Source organism: Haematobia irritans, chromosome 1 (assembly GCF_050003625.1).
Source record: "Haematobia irritans isolate KBUSLIRL chromosome 1, ASM5000362v1, whole genome shotgun sequence".
Lineage (NCBI taxonomy): Eukaryota > Metazoa > Arthropoda > Insecta > Diptera > Muscidae > Haematobia > Haematobia irritans.
Genome location: NC_134397.1, coordinates 11,612,296 through 11,639,030, shown reverse-complemented (window position 1 = coordinate 11,639,030; position 26,735 = coordinate 11,612,296). Strand labels below are relative to the sequence as shown.

General features: G+C 37.1%; 4 protein-coding genes and 1 long non-coding RNA gene across 5 annotated transcripts in view; 3 read left to right on the top strand and 2 right to left on the bottom strand.

Annotated features, from left to right (window-relative positions):
* The window catches only part of LOC142237503 (uncharacterized), a 141,069-nt gene extending 114,653 nt beyond the window's left edge, over positions 1–26,416 (bottom strand). Inside the window, exon 1 of the long non-coding RNA XR_012722500.1 lies at positions 26,263–26,416. This is a non-coding gene — a long non-coding RNA (uncharacterized LOC142237503). The remainder of the gene's footprint in view (positions 1–26,262) is intronic.
* LOC142237441 (enhancer of split m5 protein-like) lies at positions 964–1,689 on the top strand. The gene has a single exon (XM_075308756.1). It carries the CDS (start codon positions 996–998, stop codon positions 1,512–1,514), a length of 519 nt encoding a protein of 172 aa, XP_075164871.1. The 5' UTR covers positions 964–995; the 3' UTR covers positions 1,515–1,689.
* On the bottom strand, positions 3,517–4,251 carry LOC142237432 (enhancer of split m8 protein-like). The gene has a single exon (XM_075308745.1). It carries the CDS (start codon positions 4,216–4,218, stop codon positions 3,700–3,702), a length of 519 nt encoding a protein of 172 aa, XP_075164860.1. The 5' UTR covers positions 4,219–4,251; the 3' UTR covers positions 3,517–3,699.
* Positions 19,756–20,757, top strand: E(spl)m7-HLH (Enhancer of split m7, helix-loop-helix). The gene has a single exon (XM_075308734.1). The coding sequence runs from the start codon at positions 19,827–19,829 to the stop codon at positions 20,421–20,423; it is 597 nt and encodes a 198-aa protein (XP_075164849.1). The 5' UTR covers positions 19,756–19,826; the 3' UTR covers positions 20,424–20,757.
* Positions 25,307–26,042, top strand: LOC142237414 (enhancer of split m8 protein-like). Its single transcript, XM_075308726.1, has one exon. It carries the CDS (start codon positions 25,331–25,333, stop codon positions 25,898–25,900), a length of 570 nt encoding a protein of 189 aa, XP_075164841.1. The 5' UTR covers positions 25,307–25,330; the 3' UTR covers positions 25,901–26,042.
* Positions 26,417–26,735: the final 319 nt, after the last annotated feature.

The window sequence follows — 26,735 nt, the reverse complement described above, 5'->3', positions numbered from 1 at the left end:
AGCAGATACCCTGCGGTTGAGACAAGTCTGAACGGGATTTATAAGGAAACTGACAGCTACAAAGTTGTTCTTTGAGTACAACAATCGTAAATATCACCGGTGGAAAATGACCTCCAATGGCAGGCCAGTATTGGTTAGCCAAACGAAGCGCAGCCGTCGCAACTCTTAATAACCTGGTGTTAAACCGTGGTCGGCGTGCGTGCAATCGGTAAATAACCTACGTTACACACGTCACCCTCTGGCAGATGTGAATACAGGTTAATAACTCTCTAGCGCATATAGGACTATAAAAGCAACAAGCTCTCGTCCATGAAAGTATATCCAAATATCGATAAGAACTTGCATATTATAAACATAAGTACGAAACATTATTACCTGATTTTATAAGAAAGTGGCCCACTACCTGGGAGGAAAAGTGTAGGAAGTCAATGGCTGTTTAGATTTTATATCAAAGAGAAAATAAAATTCCAACAGTTCAATTAAAAAGCCATCCAAACAACTAGATTTGCAAACTGTCGCCTTAAATATTGGTGCATAAAATCTTCCTCCTGTAACATTTAAACTCTTTCCAATACATTATCAAAAAGTTTTGAAATATTTTCCATAATACTACGATCATAGAAAATTAGTTTTTCAAGTGACTGAATTACACATAGTTACAATAGAAATGATTTAAATTTTATTGATAGAGTTCTTATAGTCAACAAAACCCCCTAAATTACACATAAGATTTTTTGATCTACGTTTTGATCCTTAACACACTCTCAACACGTTCTGTTGGAAAATTCTTATATTCCCACGCTCTAAGGTGGCTAGATAGAACACCTTTCCATTATCCACTTAACAGATACTTAAGGGTGGTTTGAACTCTATTAGAACATTTGTGCTCGTCCATCCACGACGGAGAGTATAAAAGCAGTATGCATCTAGAAGGCAGTTATCATTTGTAACATTAACGTCGTAGCAAACACATCAAACTACACAAGTTATACACTATGGCTCCTCAAATGGAATACGTCTCAAAGACTCAACACTACCTTAAAGTTAAGAAACCCCAATTGGAACGTGAAAGACGTGCTCGTATCAATAAGTGTCTGGATCAAATGAAAGAATTGGTTGCTGAATTACAAGGCAATGATTCAATCTTGCGTTTGGATAAAGCTGAAATGCTCGAAGCCGCTGTAACTTTCATGAAAAAAGAAGTAAAGAAACCCAAGATTTCTTCTCCCATTGTACCGATGGATTCATTCTGCCATGGTTATATGAATGCAGCTAATGAAGTCTCTCGTGTTATGGCCGCTATTCCAGGCATGAATATCCAATTGGGTAAATCTGTTATGATTCATTTGGGAAGTGAATATAATCGTTTAAGATCGGAATCATCCTCTCTCGATCGTAAAGAGATCATCTCATCAGCTCCTATGTCTCCGGCATCTTCTGGTTATCACAGTGATGATTGCGATGACAGCTCTTTAGCTTCTCCAGCAAAAACCTCAGTTTGGCGTCCATGGTGAATGTGAAAACCATGCATTACTAGAATTTAAACACCCCAACTGCGATAGACAATTCATCTGTGATAACCAAATTAATTTTAAGTTATGTTTAAGAAACAACAAAAGCTTTAATGATTGTTAACAATGAAGAATACTATTTTTTATTTTTACACCAATATATAAATTTAAAAAAAAATTATAATAATGTTTTACTTTGGCATGCAAGTTTAGAGGATTTTTACAATGATAGATAAATTGAAGCTTTCGGCCTAACACATATTGCTACTAGAATTAATAAGGGACAGGGAAAGCAATTGGAAGACCTATTCATAACTTGTAACACTATACATTGTCTTGATGAACCATCACTTTCTTCTTATTCGAATTTGGTCTTTTTTCGGGAATTTCGTCTTTCAAACACTCCATCAATGCTATCAAATAGTCTCTGTTGGAGGATCATCCTTCTTCAAGGTCTTCAATGAAAATGTATCCATACTGATACGAAAACAATGATGCCATTGCCTTTCGGCGCCTTTGATCTGGTTCATCGTGTAAAATTATCACCAACGGAATGAAATGTCGAATCAAATCGTTTTTGCTTTTGGTCAAAGTAAACTCGCGCGGCAACCATTGTGCAAATTGCTTTGGCTTATCCAAATATTCGTGAATGATTTAATGTATATGTTCAATATTTTTTTTTTCGAATGGACCCAAAGCCCACTTTCCCGCCCCTTCCGACTGTGGGGGGTCACTTCCCCATTACGTAGGGAACATGGCGTGGTTGAAGCCGACATCAAGATATATGTTATTATTATTATCTACGTTAAATTCAAATCAACACACATTCTTCGCAAAGGTTCAAACAACGCGTAATTGGAACGTTGAAACTTAATAAAGAGGAACCGATAATTCCTGGATGGCCTATAGGGGCCTTCAATCACAATTCTGGATATTAGTTCAAGACAGGAAAGTCTCCACTCAAAATCTTTGAGATTATCATATCATATCGCCCTTCGGCTCCTAAGAGTCGGAAACCTTAACAACATATTCAATCCTTTCAATATACACCTCGTACTGCGGATCACATATGGCAGTGCCATAGTCAAGAATTGGTCTAACAAGGGAGGTAAAAAGCCGCTTGGTAACGGCAGGATACGAGAATTCTTTCGCCCAACGCTTTATGAAACCTTCTATTTCATGTTCACTATATTTTTTTTTTTTTTCGAATGGACCCAAAGCCCACATTCCCGCCCCTTCCGAAACATGATCTACAAATGAATCTACATCCTCCAAAAGCTAGCCGCAAATACCAAATGTAAAATCAATACTCGTAGGTTTGGCTTGAAGAATCGCATATGTTTGCATTTCCTCAGATTCATATCCATTTAACTAATCCTCCACCAGTTCGATTCAGATCATCTTATAGGAACCAAGACTCCTCTGAGCTATCAGCCGAGAAGAAAATTTTCACATCATCCATATACTTAAAATCCTAGAATTAACTATGGATTGGGGTAAATCGTTCATAAACAATAAAAATAGGATTGGTCCAAATGACTACCCTGATGCACACCCGACGGGACGACTTCAATTTCATTAAATTTCATTGTTTGGTTATTCACAACTATTTGGTAAGGCTTCCCTGCCTTTATTTAGTCCTTGATGTCCTTAATACATATATCTAGAACCGCATTTCCCACACTCACTTGACATTAATAATCCGCTGCATCCATGGTCATTGTAAGTCATCTAGTTTAACTGTTCGGCCCAAATATGATGTATTATTTGCCAACATTCTATAAGTAGTACTTTTTTCTACAAATTCGTCTAAATCCGAATTTGAAAAGGCATTTACAGCTATATCTATAAGATTATATCTACTATATTTGACGGATATCATCTACTTAAATTTGTGCGCAATTCACAAAATATTCCTACACCCACATAAAATGTTGGCAAAGCCGCTTAGTAACTCAAAACCCCTTGAAATACAAATGTCCATATGTTTAATTTGTGTCCAGTTTTTTTTAATTAATAAATAACAAAATAATTTTTATAGAATTTAAAAACAATTTAAAATTAATTTGGTTATCACAGATCAAATGCATATCGCAGTATTTGGGATGATACATCCCTCAACTTAAAGCTCCGAATTTCTTTTCTCCACTAACACTAGAGGGAATTATCCTTTTTTTAGAATTTATGTTTACCAAGGACGCCAAATGGTCTCAGTTTTTTGAGGAGGTGTCAAAGAGCTTTCATCACAATCATCACTGTGATAACCCGAAGAAGCAGGCGACAGAGGAGCAGAATTGACTCTGTCATTCATTGACATTGGTGATTTTGATGACAAGCGATTATATTCAGAACCCAAATGAATCATAACAGATTTTCCTAACTCCACATTCATGCCAGGAACAGCAGCCATAACACGGGAGACTTCATTAGCGGCATTCATAAAGCCATGGCGGAATGAATCCAGAGGTACAATAGGAATCACATTTTTAGATTTCTTATGATCCCGTTTCAAGAAAGTTACAGCAGCTTCTAACATTTCAGCTTTATCCAAATGCAAAATGCTATCATCACCTTGTAATTCTGCTACCAATTCTTTAAGTTGATCCAGGCACTTGTTAATACGTGCACGCCTTTCACGTTCCAACTGAGGTTTCTTTACTTTAAGGTAATGTTGAGTTTTTGAAAGGTACTCCATTTGAGGTGTCATTATTTCTAGCTCTGCAAATGTTGTGTTGTGTTTCTTACGGAGTTTGCAATGAGAATGATAGTGTATGGCTAAATCTACCTCCTTTTATACTAAGGGTGTTAGTTGGATAGTAAATTGAACAACAATTCCAACTGTAATGCAACAACCCCTAAATGAATGGTGTTTGAAACACAACCAATTCCAATATGCGTGGGAATATAATTTCTTTTAGAACATGTTCGTAATGCGTTAAGGCCAACAATGAATGTAAGAACATTGATTTGATTTTGAGCAATTTGTCATAGTAAACTGAATCGTGTAGGAATTGGATTAATTATCAAAATTATCCTATGTACTTTCGCACGAAGCTGAAGTTTGAAAGTTGTTGGCGGAATGTCAAAAGATTATAGTTTTCCCAGATGTTGCAAATCTTACTTTATGGTTATTTTTAAAGTTCCTTAGATAAATTTCGTCTTATTGAATAAATGTCAAACTGCTCAGCAATCTCATTAATATCTTTATTCCACTCTAGCTAGGACGTTGAAGGGGCATACTTTGCTAGCTCAAACAGATCACGATCTGTAGATAAAACAGAATGGCGTATAAAAAATTTCTATAAAGCTCGAGTGCAAGTCAAATCCTTTTGCGGGAGTGCATACCATTACTTCGGTCGGGCTTCATTTCGAGCAACTTCATCCGTTCTGAAAAAATAAGTCATGTCCATTGTAATCTGTGCAATTGCATGTACTCATACTCCCTATACCCAACTTTTACGGTGGCTATTCGGCGCAGCCCAATATCTCAGGCTCACGTAGACCATTAAGTCCATTGTAGTACCATAATGTTGAGCTTCTCCCGTATCACTGAGCAGCACGATTCTATGTTTGACTCAATGAAAAGGGACTTCCTTTTAATAGCCGAGCCCGAACGGGGTTCCACATTGCAGTGAAACCACTTAGAGAAGCTTTGAATCACTCAGAAATGTGATCAGCATTACTGCGTGGGGATAATCCATCGCTAAAAAAACTATTTGGTGTTTGCTCGAAAAGGGACGGGAAAACCCTTATAGCTTGCGTTATCGATTCGTATAGTTTTTTTAGTGATACTAAAATCAAACAGACACCAGATCAATTATGGTTTCAACAGCTCACTGATTTTGGGTACCAGCAATATGGAAAAAGAGGATTTGCTATTTCTTCAGCACTCTGTATAATTCACTGGATTTCCATCTTCGTCTCTACAAAAGAAAGTTTTTCGTAATAGTCCGGATATTCCTTGTTTCGGTATATCTAGTCTCTCTTTTTTCTCTTTTTTTTTGTCATCAAGACTACTGTTCCATTTGACGCATTGTTTCGCACAGACATCGTTTGATCGCCCGATCAGTTATATTGGTACTCTCGGTTAGCGGATATCGGTGCTTTCGGTTACCAGCGGTTCGGAAAAATTGTCTCGCTAAAGGGTGATACGGTCAAAATTTGGTCAATATAAACTTGACGTATTTCTTTCAATTTTGCATTTAAAAAAACTGAACACCCCTCATTTTGAAGGTGTGTGTGTGTAGAATGTTGCTCCTATTTTGATTTTGGAATTCACTCTTCAGTTGCCAAAATGCCGTCCAAGCAAGAAGAGCAGCGTATCAAAATTTAGCTCGCGCATCGCGAAAATCCGAGCTACTCGCACGCAAAGCTGGCAAAATCGCTAAAAGTTGCCAAATGTTGGGGAACATTTGTCGACAGCCAGGAAGTCTGGATCGGGGGGAAATCGAAAACCGGAAGCCGCTGAGACGACAAAGAGAGTTGCCGGTAGTTTCAAGCGAAACCCTAACCTCTCTCTCCGAGATGCCGCAAATAAGCTGGGTGTATCGTCTACAACCGTGCATCGAGTCAAAAAACGAGCCGGACTATCGACTTACAAGTAGGTAGTGATTCCAAATCGCGATGATAAACAAAATACGACGGCCAAAGTGCGATCCCGGAGGCTGTACACGACGATGCTGCCGAAGTTTGACTGCGTGGTAATGGATGACGAAACCTACGTCAAAGCCGACTACAAGCAGCTTCCGGGACAGGAGTTTTATACGGCAAAAAGAAAGGGAAAGGTAGCAGATATTTTCAAGCACATAAAACTGTCAAAGTTCGCAAAGAAATATCTGGTTTGGCAAGCCATCTGTACCTGTGGCTTGAAAAGCAGCATTTTCATAGCTTCCGGGACTGTCAACCAAGAAATTTACGTGAAAGAGTGTTTGAATAAACGTCTGCTGCCTTTCCTGAAGAAACACGGTTGTTCCGTACTGTTTTGGCCGGAGTTGGCATCTTGACATTAGTGGTACGCCGCCAACAACGTGCAGGTGGTTCCCAAGGACAAGAACCCTCCCAGCACGCCAGAGCTCCGCCCAGTTGAGAAATACTGGGCTATTGTCAAGCGGAACCTAAAGAAGACCAAAAAACTGCTAAGGACGAGCAGCAGTTCAAAGCAAACTGGCTTTCTGCGGCGAAGAAGGTGGACAAGGTGGCTGTACAAAATCTGATGGCAGGTGTCACGCTTGAGGCCCGGCAATTCGGATTTGGAAAAGCGAAAGCCTAACTGAATATTTTTCCTAAATTTTATACTAATTGAACTTGAAAAAGAAATTTAATTTGATTTTTTAAATAAACGATTTCACCGATTTACACGCGTTTTCCCTTGACCAAATTTTGACCGTATCACCCTTTATATCCTCACCACCTGGTATCTTTCGAGTTCCATCTTCGTCTCTGCAAAAGAATGTTGTGAGCGATAACGAATTTGAACCGTTGTCAAGGGGTAATGATCCAAATCTATAGTAGTAATGTCAATTTGGTTCCTTCTCGTCATACGTACCCTATATCAAGACATCGAAATCGAATGTTACCAAGTTGTTAACTGAGAATAGGTTTCTATTTTTGGTAACTCCCCTGCAGTTTAGTTTCTTGACATTCTAGAAAAGCTTGTCATCCATATAAGTTTAATGTGAAACCGTGAATTTTTTCATAAATATTTTGGCGGTCCTTTATGACCTGATTGAGGATGGACTAACGGGAATTTAATCTAGAATCACGATACTTTTGTTAGGACTCACGTACACCTACGAAATAAGAATCCGTACTCACGAGTGGAACATTTTTATTCATACATACTCACGATCAGATGAATGTTCTAGCACACACAAATGGCGTGACTCACGAAACTCTGGAGACTCACATACATTTTCGTGACTCATGAAAAATAGCCTGCCTCCCTCAAGAAAATTGCCGTTACGCAAGCGATAATTTGGGTCCAATAAACCATTAACCAATCTCCATTCAGGATTATATGTCTACCTTTTCCTTTATATGGCAAGTGTCCACACTTTATTTTCTATTGCCTTTAGGCAAAAGTTTAAATCTGTATCTCTATCAAATATTATTTAAAACTAACGCAAATAACAATCAGCGAAATGCACGTGTCTTAGCGAAGTAACAGTAATTGAAAAAAAAAAAACAAGAAATAATAAATTTACGCTCCTGTGGGCCAACCAAATTCGACCTCACGTGTCTGCATCATCAGGCCTGAGTGTGGCACACACGTGACCAGACTGTGGGCGCATGCTAAAATTTTGACAATCCCCAAAAAGCTTCAATACACCTGATACAACACAACGGGAATTCAAATTATTTGATGGAGTGACCACAATTCGGAAATATTAATAAGGGAGGAGAAAATGGAATATGTTCTTCTTGTAAGTAACTTGCAATCAATTAGAGATTTTCTAGTGAGGCAATTCAAAAGAGACACAGAAACAATTTCCAGAATAACCTGAATGAACTCAGGAAGGAGAACTTTGAGTAGCAGCAGTCACAGCACAAGAACAACACACACCACACATTGAAGTTCGCAGCACACCAATCATACCACATCGTTGGTTTATTCGAACACCATAAATGCATGAACTGTGAACATCTGTCACCTCCACTTATGAGACCGTGGGATAAAAATTCTCTTGCTCGTCGTTGTGTACAATCTTTACGATGGGAACTGCAACTGCTCATTATGGAAGTTTCTTTCGTTGAATAATAACAGCAGGGTGGACAGACAAATGTATAGAGCAAACGCATACTTAATACATACGTCTGATCGTCTTGCTTTCGAAATGTTGTTATTGTTGTTGTAGTTTATGATGAATACGATACTAGTCACAAAGTGCCCTTTCTTCCCCCATCCTATTAGCAGAGTGAAAAACAACCACAACTATGAAGTTGATGATGGAACATAATAAGGGCCAATATGAAATGTATAAAACAAACAATTACACAATGGAGTGCACATAGTGCGGAGTTGCCACATAGTAGATAGTATGCCTAAAACATCTGGGAATATTCGTTGGCGCATAGCATCAACTTTTTCCGGAAAAACAACTGATTTTGCACAACCTTCACGAAATTCGTCTTGAATTGAACTACGAACACGATTGAATTCACCATACCATCGATAAACACTAGTCCTTGACAGAGCTTCATCGCCAAAAATGGAGTATTTTGGGGAGTGATGTCCCCGTAAGGGTAGTGATGTCCCCGTAAGGGGAGTGATGTCCCCGTAAGGGGAGTGATGTCCCCGTAAGGGGAGTGATGTCCCCGTAAGGGGAGTGATGTCCCCGTAAGGGGAGTGATGTCCCCGTAAGGGGAGTGATGTCCCCGTAAGGGGAGTGATGTCCCCGTAAGGGGAGTGATGTCCCCGTAAGGGGAGTGATGTCCCCGTAAGGGGAGTGATGTCCCCGTAAGGGGAGTGATGTCCCCGTAAGGGGAGTGATGTCCCCGTAAGGGGAGTGATGTCCCCGTAAGGGGAGTGATGTCCCCGTAAGGGGAGTGATGTCCCCGTAAGGGGAGTGATGTCCCCGTAAGGGGAGTGATGTCCCCGTAAGGGGAGTGATGTCCCCGTAAGGGGAGTGATGTCCCCGTAAGGGGAGTGATGTCCCCGTAAGGGGAGTGATGGAATAGAAGCAACGTGATATCTCAGGGAATGGGTTTCAGGATGTCACAACTGTCCCCGTCCCGTTAAACCACTGGCAGGGCTTCCGCTACTACTTCCAAAATCGTTTCCCCATACGTCGAATTGGGCTTGACATAGCTGTCCATACCATTCTTGTGAAGGAAAATTATTTCGCATTTAGTTGGACGCCAGCCTCGATGTTAAAGATTGAAGAGCCGCTATCGGCGGTGCATCACAGTCCATTAGGTTAAGTATAGTGGCTGTCCGATATTGTGATGCCACAGTGGTGGACTCCTCTCTTATCATTGAGTGCTGCCCGATTCTGTTTAGCTCAATGACAAGGGACCTCCCTTTTATAGTCGAATCGCAACGACGTTCCACATTGAGATGGAACCAGTTATGCGCCGTCCAGACTATAAGTTTATCCGGGCGGAATGTCTGTGTTTGAAAAGAATCTTACAGTGTGACCAATCGATACGAATTGTCGGCGATGAAATATTCGATAAATGTGTTATCGATCCCATTAACAACCAGCAATATCGATTATGCGGTCAAACTTCACTTATAGTGTGGGCACCATCTGGGATATGTTCGACACGTGCACTGTCGTCCGGATAAACTTATAGTCTGGACGGCGCATTAGAGAAGCTTTGAAACTCTCAGAAATGTCATCAGAATTACTGGGAGAGGATAATCCACCGTTGAAAAAAGTTTTGTGTTTGGTCGAATTTGGGATTGAACCCATAATCCCTTTGTATGCAAGGCGGACATGCTAACAATTGCACCACGGTGGCTCCCATCACAGTTCATACCCGAGATGGAAAATTACCTCGAGTGACCGTTCGTAGGCTCAAATTCTCGTACGTGTGATCGGTTATTTAAATACGGTTAGTTTTGGAGTTTACGCATCGCTCAATTTGACCGAACATCAGAGAACACGATGTTCGGAAACTTACTACCTGTGTACGAAAATCCTTAGCCGAAAATCCTTAGCCGTTTGATTGACGCTAATCACGAATTTCGTTGAATTCGAACTTTTGTATTTTATTAACACCGCTATAGAATCGGGTAGCACACATTAATCGAGAAAAGTTCGCGACTTGTGATACTAAATTGTCTAAGTGAGCCTAAAAATAATGGGCTGTCATTAACGTCCACCACGCTAGCAGTGATTTTCCAGCCAAATATAGCGTAATTGTATTTTTTAAATCAGTCCCGATACAAATGGTTTTGGCGACTTGTAAACAATATGCACAAATATCATGTGGCTCTCATTAATGGATATATATTTTCACTTGGAAAAATATAATTTTATATTTACTGGGTCTGGGTTGATACATTAAAAAAGATTTTAACAAAAAAACTCTCTTAAGGACTTTCCGTTTCAAGAAATGATATTCCATTAAAATAAAATGACTCCTTTAGTTTACTCTCTTTAATTGATTTTTTTTTGTGAATTTTAAATGTATCCCACTTCACACATGATTGTGTGGCAACACCATCTTTGTCTTCAAATCATACTCGTGGTAGGGGTGCGTTAATTGAAGTGTGTCTGGGATTGTGCACAACGATCGTCCAACGTTGGTTTTATAAATGAGGTCGGGTGGCTGAAGTGGTGCTAACACACGGATGGGATGGATGGGCGAAGGGAATATTTACAATATCTACTGGATATTTTCGGTTATGCCAAATATCCACAAGAGAAATGGAAAACAAGTGTATCAGTGGCAACTGCCACAAAAACGTGCAACATCAGCACGTGCAATTTGAAACAAGTGTCGCAATTACATAGGAAAATTCTACCAAAGGATTGCATGGAAGAAGGACAACGCATGCGTATTTTGAATGTCATAAAAACACTTGTCTTTGTGGTTAAGCGACTATAAAAACCGCAAACGCTTATTGAAATTCATCAGTTTTCTTTGAACTTCAATAGTGAAAGCATTGTTAAAACAAAAAAATAAAACTTCAGCAAAAATGTTAGCCACCGCATCGACAAAGAACATATCTTCACAATCTCCATTGACAAAACAAAAACGCTTTAATATTCTAATGGCATTTCAAAAACTTTGCAAACGCATAACTTGGAAATATAACAACAATAACAAGATAGTTGCAGAAAATTCTAAGTATTTTGATGAAATTGAACAAAACAAAGCCAATGAAATGTTGTTACAATTATGGAGTCGAACACATCAACAGCCTAAAAACCCACAAATATCCTATATTGTGACTGGAGATCCCTCTACCAGCTTTTTCTACTGGCAGTGCAGTTTGCAGTGAAACCCATACTCTTGTCTAGACTGGCAAAGAAATATACGATCAGAGGACAAATTACACTTAGCAGACTATTGCGAGTAAAACCTCCATTCAGTGGGGAGAACATCGTGAATGAATGAAAATAATCAGCAACCGGTTTTCACACATGATTTTATTGCCAACTCCCATTCAGAACTTTCATTCATGAATCTGACTAAAGGAGGCATAGCCGTGTATCCATTGATTCCAACAGAATTGTAACACACGAAACAAGTTTAATCATAATGAAAGGAAGTAGCAATACCCCCAACATTGTTGAGCTTAAGAAGGAAACTATTTTAAACAAAAAACTCCAATAATAATAAATGGGTAACTTTATTGCAATCATCATGGTGGTGGGGACACGAAACAAGCACTTGTTGGAACCAACCGAATCAAGTAGAAATATGGATAATGGACAGGTAGCCATATTTACAAGTATTCTAGTGCATCAATCAATATTTGCCTAGGGGGAAAATGTAAAATTGTGTTCCATTATAAGAGTAATTATTCCAATTACTTGGTAATTTTTTATATAACTATAAAGGGGAGGTCGAAATTGTATTTTCGTAATAAGAATTAAAATGCAACTAGTCACCTAAACAGATTATACTAAATTGATATATGTGAATTAAATATAATGTATATAAAATTTATTTTGTATGTATTAATAAAAATTTGTGTAGATGAAAATTTATTAAAATTTCAAATTACAAAAAAAAAATAATTTCTACATAATAACAAATTATAAAAAAATATTAGAAAATGTAATAAATCAATGTTTATCCTATTAAAAAAGGGGTTTTAATCTCTTCTGTAGCAATGAGTCAAAGTGTACTCCGATCTAAGTCAATGTAAAATTCTTTGGAGATGATCACTACATTCAAATCACAAATTGGGGAACCAGACTTTGACCTCGAGCATAAGATATTAAACAGAAAGGTCGAACAACAAAAACAGACTTCGTTTTTGCAAGTTTGTTTTTACTGGGATAGGTCAGGTGATAGGATCTCTCCAGCAGAAAAACAGCAGAGATGACTAGGATTTTCCCCCGATTTTCGACAATTTACAAAGATTGGGTTTCTCTACATAATACAAATCTTACCTTTTATATTTCGGGATTAGAGAACTAAAACAAATATTAATCATCAAAAATCGATTTGTTTTCAAAATATTCCCCCAATTGAACAAATTGTCATAGCACTTTTGCCACTCTGATTGAGGTATTTCAAAAACATGGATCTGAACGCATCAGGTGTCCAAAAACGTTGACCTCACATTTTTTAAGTACGAGAATAAAAAGAAATCATTCGCTACAAAGTCAGGTTATACGGCGGATGACCCATCAAATCGATGTTTTGAGTGCTCAAAAATGTAGTTGTTTGAGCCAATGTGTGAGAGCTCGCATTGTCGTGGTTAGATTAGGTTATGTTATGGAGGATGACACGAATCCGTGCAAAAGCTCCTGCAAAAACTCCTTTTTACTTGCTCTTCGCGACTATTCCATTCCGGTCAGGATAATCCCATCATATAGCATAACCCCCTTTAGATCTGCCTAGATCCTCAACCCAGAGACCTTGATGAAAGCGGGAATACTACTCATACTGCAGTGTCGCAAATCGGTAATAGTCTGAAAGAAACAAGAGCCCAGTATCTTGTTTCTTCACAATGATAATGCAGGAAACTGGCACAGAAAATGAATGTATGAATATTCCGTAGCATTACAGTCCATACAGCATCTACAAATATCACTATTAGATATTACCATGTGTTTTCAAAGAGTATTGTGTCTGGAGCTTTGTTTATCCTACATTCTGGAAAATGTGTATACTTTAGCATATCTATTCCTCCGGTGTTTCTGTCCGGCTGCCATTTGTCTTCTGAAAATGTCCGCTAAAATTTGGCTGTTTTGATAAAATTTTCCGTAGTCTTGCAGTATCATTTATAATAGAGAGTTCCTCTGTCACCCGCACAAAATTGCTCCCTTTTGCCGTTCTGGTTTCCCAATTGTACTCTTTCAGACAGCCTTATATCCATTTCATAACGACTCTGTGCCGTTTTTCTTGGCCGTGTTGTACAATTTCCTCGATTTCATAAGATCCTTGTTCCACCATACATGGTACTTGCTGTTTCGTGTGTGGCTGATTAGACAATTTGACAATAGAATGTGACAAGCAGTAGTCCATGTCATTTGCTTCCTTGTCAATGTCATGAATTCCGATAAGCCTTTTGTCTTCACTCAAAGTCGGCGCCTCAGTGGTTCAGAATGATCCGTCTTTGGCGGTTGGTTGGACTGTTTTGCGTTGTTTAAGTAGTACGATTGCGACATGTCCATTTTTTCCGAAAAAACCGACGATCATTTGAGCGAGCAACTTTTGTGGGATTTGACGCACCTTGAAACAACGACTGCTGTGTACTTTCGTCCTCATACGTGTAGATTCACGATTCATCGACTGTCACGAAGTACCGCTTTGGAGCATTTCTTTCGACCAATCGATTGACAAACTGTGTGGGATCCAAATTTGGCGGTCATATGCTCATGCAATATGGAAATGGATGCTTGTCCAACTAACGGCTAAGGTTGTCTCAATAGTCTCAAGATAGACCACATGACAATCGTGCCTTATCAGATGGCGCACAGCAGCAGTGGTTTCCGGAACCCCTGATTTTGGATTTAACTACAACCTCGGTTGAATTAACCATCGAGACGATTCTTCTTCAAAACCCACTTTTTATTATTTTTTGCCATAATTCTTTGACACTGTCCATTCGTAAGATCATTCCAAACAAAATACAATATGCAATTTAATTCAAAATATTACATATTTAGCAAAGGTAATGTGATTAAAAAAATTCCCAATTTCCCTATTTATTTAATAAAATCAAAATGATGCAATATATAGTGTGGAAATATTCTCTTCAAAGAATAATAGTATATGATAAATTCGACTAAAATACTCAAAGCTAAAATTGATAAAAAAAAACATCTTGTGGGAAAATTTCGTACACAATTAGAGGAAACACTCCATTGGGCTATTTAGACCAAAATACAAAGCCATTTGTGTTTTGGTTAGTTGTTTCCAGGTATTATGTTTGGACAATTTTAGTTTTGGTTCATCATAACAATTAACGAAGATTCCTTAGGGTTCTGTAGTAAACATTCATAGATCCCATTTAATCGTATTCTTCCTCTAATCAAGTGTTAAACAATCATTTCACTCTCATCTCGGATAAACCTCTCTACTTTGGTCCACTCTCTACTACTGTGGGCATGCCCTTATTAACTGGAAACATGTATAATTGCTGTTGTGTTATGATGTCTTTGCAACACGAGCATATCACACACATATCTATCTAGTCAGCAAGCCAACCATCAACCAGCCATTCATTCGTCTGTCTATCCCAACAAGAACACAAAACGATGAAATGACACCCAACAGCTGCAACCAAGAAAATTTTCTCACACTCGGAACTCTCAATGAAGCAGCAGCAATCGTCCACAAAGTTGCTGATCAAGTCAACTTAACTGACGTTCTGACGATCTGTTTAGTTTGTCGCAAAGACAGCTCCAGGGGTTTGTAATGCTCAACAGAAGCAAAGTTTCCCAAAAACCAAAAGAAAGGGCAGGTGGCAGTTATTACTACTTTGTGCTTAGTTGTTATTCTACTCTTCTCTCATTTTCCTGAAGCCTTGTAGAATGTTGTTGTTGGTGGATTTTTAATCTTCTCACTCATGATTTGACACTGAGTGTGCCATGGCACACACAAAAGTAGTCACACTGTACAGTGGGCTATAGCCAACAAAATAATAAAGAGAATGGCTTACTGAGAGACCCATGAAGATGTCTGTGCTATATTGCAGAAATAGACCCTCATTATTGGTAAAAAAAATGTAAATCGCAGTTAACGATGGCACACCGATATTTAAAAAAAAAAAAAGTGACACAAAATGTAGCACACGAAATAAATGTATTTATAGCATTTTTGCTAATAAAATAAATTAAATCTAAATTTAAATTAATCTAGATATTATTTTATCATTTCAAATCACTCTTTCAAATTGACCGTCCGTGAGAGTAACCCGGTTTACCTACTATAGTGAAATTCCTTTGCCTATTATCAGGAGGTACTCATATTCTAAATTGTATTAGGAGAAAAAAGTTCTCACAAAATTTATTTATTTAAATTCGATTATTTGTTAAGGCAACTACCGAAGTAATTTTAACTGAAATTAGGCCGCAACTATACAAGAAATATTTAAATATTAGGTTTAGTGAATCTATAATCCATTATTTTTCCAAAAGATGGCGTTATCTACATCTCACATTGTATAAATCTTATCCTTTGGACTTTATAGATTAGAATGTTAAAGTGGCAGCCCGATTTATTTTCAGTCTCCTTTAGACTATTCAGTCCATTGTGGGAAATATGACATTGCGATTGGTTGATGGAAACTAGCAAAGAGAAAAAAACGCTCTTTTAGTATTTCTTCGCTCACCCCGCCTCTGACGCGACCTTTTTTGGTTGACGTTGTCGTAAGTGGCCCACCTTGTATTGCCAGTCACCTACCGCTCCAGAAAAATTCGGTCCATTAGTTTTTTGTGTTAAATAGTCTCACACCCATACATCAAGCTCAGCGTGGGTCAAAAAAAAAATAATTTTTTTAATATGGTCCGATGGTCGGAGCAAGTGAAATATCAAGTGAATAACTGAAATTCGATTTCCTTATAGATTTTAATATAAAATATTTGAATTCCCATTGTATTATTTATCTTCGGCTTTTAAATTTTTACCATTTTAAAATGATTTCATACTTATGTTCCTCCGTATGTTCCGCCGGGTCGAACCTTAAATCTTAAACGCCACCGAAGGCATGTAATAATTTTTGAAATTTGAAATTTATGTATATTTGAGGCTTTGGAACATTCAGATTAAAGGTCCGATTATATATAATTTATTTTATATATAATCGGAAGATCGGGGTATATGGTGGCTATATCAGAACCGTGGGTATATGAGGGCTATGTCACTCAAGAATTAAAATCGGAAGCTTGGTTTACCCGTAGGCAAAAGACCGACCATCTAACACAAAGGGAAAATACTACCATCAATTTTTCTATTTTACTTTGGTTTTATAAATAAGTACAACAATTATTATATGGTTGGCCATCAACAATCAGAAAGTTTTTCATGTCTATAAAATATTGTTAGCATTGCGCATTTTTTGAAACAATGTTGAAAAATGTTGTTGTGGTTTCATATGCTATTCCGCCCAAATATCATGTAAGAAGGATTGTACTGGAAATGCACTTCAAGTCCAAAGTAGTAAATATAGGGAGCCACCGTGGTGCAATGGTCAGAATCAAAGACAATAAACTTGAGGAAGATAGGAAATTGGCTTGCCTCATACCAAATGTTGCATTTACCAAGTTAGTTCCATACATGTTTGTATTTTTTTATTTGTTTTTCGTTTTTATTTTTTATTTTTTAAATGAAAAACTTAATTATTATATGGTTGACCACCAACAATCAGAAAGTTTTTCATGTCTATAAAATATTGTTAGCATTGCGAATTTTTTCAAACAATGTTGAAAAATGCTGTTGTGGTTTGGTATGCTATTCCGCCCAAATATCATGTAAGAAGGATTGTACTGGAAATGCACTTCAAGTCCAAAATAGTAAATATAGGGAGCCACAGTGGTGCAATGGTCAGCATCAAAGACAATAAACTTGAGGAAGATAGGAAATTGGCTTGCCTCATACCAAATGTTGTATTTACCATGATAGTTCCATACATGTTTGTAATTTTTTATTTGTTTTTCGTTTTTATTTTTTAAATAAAAAACTCAATTTTCTTAACGAAAAAATGTTACATTTTAGGCAACAACAAAAACATTACATTTTCCCTTTTAAGGAAATTTATTTCGTGCCCTTAATTTCTGTTTATTTGCATTTTAATGCTATGTCAATACTTGTCGTATACGCGTTTGATTCGAGTATGAAACTAACACGGTAAATGGTTTGATCTTCTCAGTAGCCAATTTCCTATCTTCCTAGAGTTTATTGTCTTTGGTCAGCACTGCCGCCTTGCATACACAAGGTCGTGGGTTCGATTCCTGCTTTGACCGAACACCAAAAAGTTTTTCAGCGGTGGATTATCCCACGGTGGGATTCCCACCTCAGTAATACTGCTGACATTTCTGAGGGTTTCAAGCTTCTCTAAGTGGTTTCACTGCAATGTGGAACGCCGTTCGGACTCCCTTGTCATTGACCTTAACATGGAATCGGGCAGCACTCAGTGATAAGAGGGAATTTCACCAATGTGGTATCACAATGGACTGAATAGTCGAAGTGAGCCTGATACATCGGGCTAACCTAAGTTCATAATAGAATACAAGTATAATGCTTTGGAGCCACCGTGGTGCAATGGTTAGCATGCCCGCCTTGCATAAACAAGGTCGTGGGTTCGATTCCTGCTACGACCGAACACCAAAAAGTTTTTCAGCGGTGGATTATCCCACCTCAGTAATGCTGGTGACATTTCTGAGGGTTTCAAAGCTACTCTAAGTGGTTTCACTGGAATGTGGAACGCCGTTCGGACTCGGCTATAAAAAGGAGGTCCCTTGTCATTGAGCTTAACATGGAATCGGGCAGCACTCAGTGATAAGAGAGAAGTTCACCACTGTGGTATCACAATGGACTGAATAGTCTAAGTGAGCCTGATACATCGGGCGGCCACATAACCTAACCTAACATAATGCTTTGACAGACCCAAATGTGTGAGTGTACACCCAACAATGAAAAATATGTTTGGTTATATACCATAAATTGTTATAGTGATACTGGTAGAGATCACGGTTACCACACGAGACAAAAATAATCCACTGAAATTTGAAGAAAATTTTAGCAAATAAAAAAATCTTATTTTGCAGCGTTTGATCAAATGTTTGTGGTTATAATTAAAAAAAAAAACTAAATTTAGAAATAATTTTATCTATAACTATAAAATTTTTTTTGCAAAATTCTATTTCTATAAATTTTTTTAGAATTTAATTTTTAGAGAAAATTTTGTAGACATTTTATTTCTATAGAAAATTTTGTCAAAATTTTATTTCTATAGAAAATGTTCGCAAAGATTTATTTCTATAGAAAATTTTTGCAAAATTTTATTTGTGGAGAAATTTTACGAAGTTCCTCTTAGTTGGAAAGGAATACTTTGCAAAATCTACCAAAACATCAAGAATTTTATCAATCTACCAAACAGTAAAAAATCTACAATATTTGGTATAATCCTACTAAGTGAGGCAGCCGAGGTAGAGATGCCAACTGAAATGGTGGTGATCCAAACAACACCTGAAATTGTTCGTTGTTTTTCTTCATGCAAAATTTGCTACTTTTGGTGACACTTTTATTAGAAATACACAATTTTGATGTTATAAATTGCACTTTTTAAGATAATTTTTGGGAAATTCACAGAGTTAACCCTACCACAGAGGTTCGGTCTTCTAAATCATCTGTGTATTTCCGAATATACTTCCACTTGTAAAGATATTTCATATTTTCTTAACGCATTTAAATCCTTGTCAAAGGTCACGTTCCATACCAACCATTTTGCACAACGCACATTGAACATGCCAACACCACAATTGGACTTGTTGTTTTACAAATTTACCCACTGTACACTTTGTAATGTTCATACGCATATGCATCAACATAGGGGACTTTTTGCCATACACTGCTATCAGTAACACACAAAAGGATACGGACAGGGATTCACAAAACACAAGGATGAAAAACAACCCCATGTGCACGAGATAAATGAAATGGTGGGAAACTAACTAGCAAAGTGTTTCCCACGATATTCAACTTCATAGTTTTGCTACCTGTCTCCCAATTGTACGTTACAAAAAACAACCTAAACAACAACAATAATAAACCACCATCATCCGAGGACCGCCACCACCACCGCCACAAAATGCAACTGCCATCAGGAACAACCCCTAAAAATATCGAAGAAAACACCATCAGTCCATGAAGATTTGATCATACGATGAAGAGTAGAATGTGGCTCGGGTGGAAGTCTCCTTATCCTTATATTCAGTCATTTGCTCTTGCCATGCTCTCGCTCTCTTTCCCTCTCTCGTTCTGTTGAATGAATCGTTGTGACGGTGGTGCGTGTGTTGAGCACGAGTTGCAAGTTCATGTTCTGAGAGGAGATGGGACACGTGTGGGTATAAAAACCTGACACACTCTGATGCAATCATCATTCACTGTTCATACATCGTTGAGTTAACAACTCGTCTTGGTATTTATTTGAAATCTCTAAACTTTTTGACTTAAAAACGAAAAATGGCCAGCAAATACGAAATGTCCAAAACCTACCAATACCGCAAAGTGATGAAACCTCTGTTGGAACGTAAACGTCGTGCCCGCATCAACAAGTGCTTGGATGACTTAAAGGAAATCATGGCAGAGTGTTTCAAACAAGAAGGTGAAAATACACAGAAATTTGAAAAGGCTGATATCTTGGAAGTTACTGTTCAACATTTACGCAAATTGAAGGCACAAAAACAACAAATCTCACAAAATAATCTAAATGCCCAACAAAGTTTCCGTTCCGGCTACATTCAGGCTGCCAATGAAGTATCTCGCTGCATGGCTACTTTACCAAAAATTGATGTGGCCTTTGGAACTAAGCTAATGACACATTTGGGTTTGCGCCTAAGCCAATTGGAATCGCCTCGTGAAACACCCACTGCCATCAGCACTCCTTTGTCAGTGGCCTGCTCGAGCTCTCAATCAACTGCATCCTCCTCAATGTACAGTCCAGTATCTAGTGGTTATGCCAGTGATAATGACTCGTCCAGATCTTCTCCAGCCTTGTCACAAAAACAACATGGTCTTTTGCAAGTGACCACCTCCACACCCGTCTGGCGTCCATGGTAATCATACCTTATTGGATCTACAACATTAACAATTAAACTAGCAGTGCTTCTCATGATCTTCCACAATTAACGATCTCGTTTAGATTTAAGACCAATTTATTTAAAAATTGCTTTATTTTTTGTGTACGTTTTCTTTTATAATTGTTAAACTATTGATAAGAGTATATGATTATTTTTTAGTAGCTTTATATAATCGAACTGTGATAGGGTCTCATTTTGTAGTTAATACCGTACTCCAAAAAATACATTTGGTGTTGACATAATAATTAAAAAAAAAACAAAAGTAATTGCCCATAAAGAAATTTAGAAAAAATACAAATAATACAAAAATCAAAATCAAATTAATAAACTGTCTAGTTACTTGGGTTCATGGGGATATTGGAATGGATAAAAAATATACACGTATTTTGAAATTTGCACAGTTTAGGTTTCAATGGTTACCTGCGATTAACAGTCAAAACAAACTAGTGCCAAAAAATTTCATAATTTGGATTGATATTTTGTGTGACATTCTATCATTGCTCTTGGCCTGTTTCCTGTTGAAAAAAAATACATTTTTTAATAATGGAACTTTGTGCTGGCAATCTTCAAACAAGAAGGTGAAAACACCCAGAAATTTCACTTCTTTTTATTCTGGGACTATTCCATTGAGTATTTTTTTTTTTTAATAAAAATTTCCATAACACTTGCGTTGCGAATTAACTTCTTGAGGGTGTAGAAAACAGTTTACTCTAATTTTCTTTATATTTTTTAATTCGGGATTTACAATGATTTTCTAATATAGTCAACAATGGGTAGCTTGCTCGGTTAGCATACAAAGGGTACTGGGTTTTCATCAACGGGTGGTGGATTGGTAGAATTCTTAGTGTTTTTGTAAGTATTTGCAAAATATTCCCCAGCAACGCAGTCGTACTTCAATTACCCAACATCTATTTTTGAGGAATTTCAGTACATGATGACATACCTCTACCGGAAATGGATCAACCGTAGGACCGATACAAGACTACTCATCCCTGGTGTGAATGAACCAGTCTCTTTAAAATTAGTTTGTTATTGACGGGGTAAATTTCAACTTTTTACACACCACAAGAAATTCACAACTCCGCGTGGAACAATTCAGCCACAACATTTTTGAGAAATCTTTTGCAATTCGCATTACAAGTCTATGGAACCATTTGCCTGCTATTGCTAAGGATTTTTCAATTTCTTCTCATACATTTAAAGATAGATTGATTTTGCATTTTCATAATAATCGTTTGAACTAATCATGTTTCTCACTGACAATAAGTATGTCACCATTCATTTTATTCATAATTATTTCATTTTTTATAAAAGTGTGCGTCAGGTTTTTAGTTTTAGGATTTTAGTTTTCATTTCATAATGTTTATATTCATATTTTTTTTCAGTAGTGTATTTTTCCACTTAGTGTTATTCAAAATATGTATTAGTTAACATTTCAAGCAAATACCTGTACTCATTTGTATTATCTATCAACATATAGTCCGCATGGGCTCGATTTGATTAAATAAATATGAATATGAATTTACTTTTAAGGACACGACTTGGACTCATTCCAAAGGACAATTTAAAAATTGCGATAAACTGGAGTTCTGTGATAGGTCACTCGCTGACATTGCATTTGTATTTATTGTGTAATTTGCGCAATATGACTATGGATTAATAAATAAGTTCAGAACGACATTATCGGGGCCAATTTGCATACCCAAGCCGAACCATTGGGTAAGGAATTTGTCCGTTTACATATTGGACAAGTTTCAGGGCTGTCAAAACAGACAGTCCTTAAACATTGGATCCATAACGAAGTTCTCCCTTTCATAGAAGTATTAACTTCCCTTGTTGGTGCACGCTACAATCGCTCTGATTCGTTCGAAATTTGATTTTTGGAAGAATTTGCTTTTAATTTTCGTAATGACTTTTGACTCGAAAAGCAAACGCATTCCCATCCCATTTTCAACGGAACGCCAAAAAGTTTTTCAGCGGTAGTTTTTCCCCTCTTTATTTTCATTCTAATATGAAACGCCGTTCCGACCCAGCAATAAAAAGAAAGTCACTTCGATATACTTTACACAACAACAAATATCACGATTTGGTTTCCTTACATCCAATCCAAATGGTCCATTTTAGGGGTGTGCAAATTACTTAACGCTTAAGATTTAATTCTTACTCGTTTACTAATCTCGCCTATTATCTGAATTTATTTTTTGAATTTCGTTACCTTAGCTCAACCCGATTAGAAAATGCCGTGAGTCTCATGAATCGTACGTGAGCGAGAGTCTTTAAAATTAGTTGCTAAATGTGCATTATAGTGAATGAAATTTCACTCACGCGCACACCTCTAGTCCATTCCCAACAGAAAATTGATCGACTTAAAACAGGAAGTCAATATAAATGTGGAGATTATATTATCAAAAATTAAGTCTATATAGCAAGTCAAGGTGGACTTGGAATTTATGAGCCCAAACATCACATTCAAAATTGCATACAAATTGGATCAAATTGGCAGCCTATTTATGAATATAAAAAAAACTAGATCCAAGACTTCTGTTAATCTTTTTTTATTCAAAGATTGGACTAATCCTCAAGTCTATGTTGACTTTTGCCGGGTGTTATACTCGTACCATCATCGTTATGCAAGACTAATGGAGGATCAAGAGGATTCCAACAGTTGGCTACAAATAACCAAAACATTTCGTCAAGTGATTTATTCATGTATTTCGGTAATCTTCGTCGATTTCCTAATGTAGATCACATTTAAGCAGTTGGAGCCCCCAGTCTCTTGGTGGTTACATAGTGCTGCTGCATTTAATATCCCAGCAAAAAAAATTGGAAGTACTTCTAACTGCACAACTTTAAAAAGCACTTCCAATAATACCCTCCCAAATATGTTCTTTATTTTAACTACTCAGGAAGTTCTTTTAATTCAATTTTTTATAATTACTTTTTTCATATTTTTGAAAGGTAATTTTAACTTTTTTCATTTCAAATAGTTTAAAAACAGAGTAAGGATTAATAAAATGGTACAAATTATTTAAATTTTGTTTAAAAAAATGATAGATCCCTTCTTGAAAAATTGCGAATTTATGTAAATATTTGAAATCAATCGTTTCAGACAAGCGTTAGAATGAATAGAAACATTTAATTCGTTCATACCTTACGAAGTGATGCATATTCAGTGCAACGGTTGCTGAAATGGTGGACATCCATATTATGACAAGCCCATGTTAAATTCATCGCTTCTGTGCCAATTGTACACCGCTTCCGGATACAAAAAGAACATTTTCACAATTTTTTTCGACTTTTTTGCTGGGATCATGTGCGGGTTCATTAAAGTGGCGATTCCGATTTTGCAGTCATCTATATTGGCTTATATAGATATAGGACATTATATCCTTGCATTGATCTTAATTGCTCCTTCGCTTTTAATGTATTGTCAGATATTTCTGATTTGTAATCATTGGTTAAGCATAGACTCGTTGTGTCGATCCCGACTGCATAAAAGGTCACCATAAAAATGTCAACACTCTTATTTTCATTTTTTACGCCCATGTCCAACAAGAGGGATTTCTAGCCTTTTATATCGAGAGGTTCATAATCCAGTTTGTATCAGACAGAAAATATAATGATGACTCATAAAATCAAACACTATAAATAATTTTTTCATCTACTCGGGATGACTGCTAAATTGCTCCTCAAGCGCATAATTAATTAATGTAGACTATTGCCAGTGGACAAACACACAAAATTTTGAGGTTTTCATATAATTTTCTTTACGTATGTACCTACATTAAAATTAAGTAGTTCGCAATTACATCAACAACCAGGCTACATTGTTACACTCAAAGCGATTGATGACAAGAGGCAACTACAACACTTTGGACACACTTAAAACACACGATCATTTAATTTACATGATCTCTTTACAAACACCACACAAAAGTAGTGTCAACAGGACAATAGACAGTCTTATTGATTATCAAACCCAAACGCAACAACACAAGGCGAAAGGAACGAAAAGGACAAAGGGAGCATTCAATTAAATAAAAATTTTCCCACGACAAGCGAAGGACACTCAACATACCAGCTATAACATTCGATGATCAATGAATGCAAGGATTAGCTACAAGAAGGCTGTCCGTCTGAATGAATTGAATGAATGAAATTCTGAAACAAGAGCAAAAAAACCTGGCATACAATTTCCCCTCAAGTAAATTCCTATATGCAACAAGCAGCAGCTCTTAAAAGTGGTACGAAAACAATCTGATTAACCCAAAGACATGACATAGTGTAAGGTAATGCGGCAGACAGACATTGGCCAAAGAACAATTTTCACCAAGCGAATAACAATCAAGTTGGCAAAGAAGAAATTGCGACAGCTGCAAAACTCCAAACACACATAATCCTTGAGAAAGGAACAGAGAAATGGACGGACGGAGCATAAGAAACGCATATGTTTATTGAACAAATTAAAAACACCGTGTGAGAAACTCGGTCTCAACTATGTTCCCACGGCCACGAGCCATAAGTTTCATCAACATAAGGGAGAAAAAGATCCTAACGACTATGACGATGTTGAGTGAGTTTGCAGCTGCCATTTTTTCGTAAACTTTCAAAAGGGAAGAAATGAAATCCTGAAATCCTCTCCTACAAAGGAAATGCATACAACAACAAAGCCAGGTGAGGGTTGATTATTCGTCAGACAGTATAGAATGGCAAAAACAACTACGAACAAGACCATCTATTGAAAGGGAGAGAGAGCATGAAGTTAGTACTCATTTCATACAACGTCTTCGAACAGGAGAGCAATGGGTATATAAGGACTGTAGCCAGTTGAAATCTATATCATTTCTCAAACTACTCTACAAGAGTAAAGACAAAATTCGAAATAAAATGGAGTACGCTACAAAAACCGAAATCTATCAGAAAATCAAGAAGCCTCTATTGGAACGTCAAAGACGTGCTCGCATCAACAAGTGTCTGGATGGTCTCAAACAATTAATGATTGATCTAAATGGCGATAGTAAAATCTTGCGTATGGACAAGGCCGAGATGTTGGAGACTACCATAGGATTTTTGAGGACCTACAACAATAAAACAAAGTCACTACAACAAAATCAACAAATACCCATGGATGCCTTCCGCAATGGCTACATGAATGCCGTCAATGAAGTGTCACGTGTTTTGGCCTCAACACCCGGCATGACTGTCGAAATGGGTAAATCTGTTATGAGTCATTTGGGACGCTCCTATAAACGCCTCCAACAGCAATATGAAGTCAACTATCAACAAGGATATAATACTGCTACCACACAAAGACAAACTTCAATGCAACCACTTACGGTGGAATGTTGTCCGTTGAGTCCAGCTTCATCCGGTTACCACAGTGATGATAATTTAAGTCCTGCCAATTCACCCATTGCTGCCCAACAAGAACAACAAGGTTTATGGAGACCCTGGTAAGCCGTGCAGAGAAGTCATGCAACAATAATTTGGCCAATAGAGATACAAGTACCTCCCATAACCATTCCACAAATCTGTGATAGAAACTGTGATAACCCAAACCACCCTTAGCATTAAAAAAAAGTACAACAAATAAAGAATAAAAAAAGTAAATCTAACAAATGTTTATTATTATTTTAGTTATTAGGTAGTAGCTTCCGAAACAAACATAATTCTAATTGGAAACAGAAGAATTAAATAGGAGTAGAAAGAATAATTAAGCGTGAAAACAAAAGAAAAGGAACATTACTATGACGGAATATTATCGGTTTTTATAATCCGATGTATGATTTATATAAACATAAAATTATAAAACGACTTACCATATTTATCCATATTCTTATTAATAAATTTTCAACAAATTCACAAATGATGATACGAATAATTTAAGCGCTAATTTACATTTTAACTGAATGCGAATATGTCAATGATGCCAGATTTAAACGTCACATCAGTTTTGCCAATACACAAGGAACGAATAACAGCCAATTTCTCATATCCGAATCGAACGTTTTCTTTCGACTGAAATTTCAAGAACACCTGACTTTCCTTTAAGGGCACCTTATACGGTCGGATAAACCTTGCGACACAACACGTTGCGGTGACAAATTCGATAGTATAAGGTCATGTTCGCATGTTGCATGGACGTGTTAGTATAAAATCAAAACAACTTTAATTTTTTCTGGTTGGGTAGCACAAATCGTTAGGTGTAAGGGGATGTTCGCCAAACATTGTCAAAAACAAATCTATTTTTACGCTAAAAACAGGCATTTCTACAATGAAATTAATGATATAT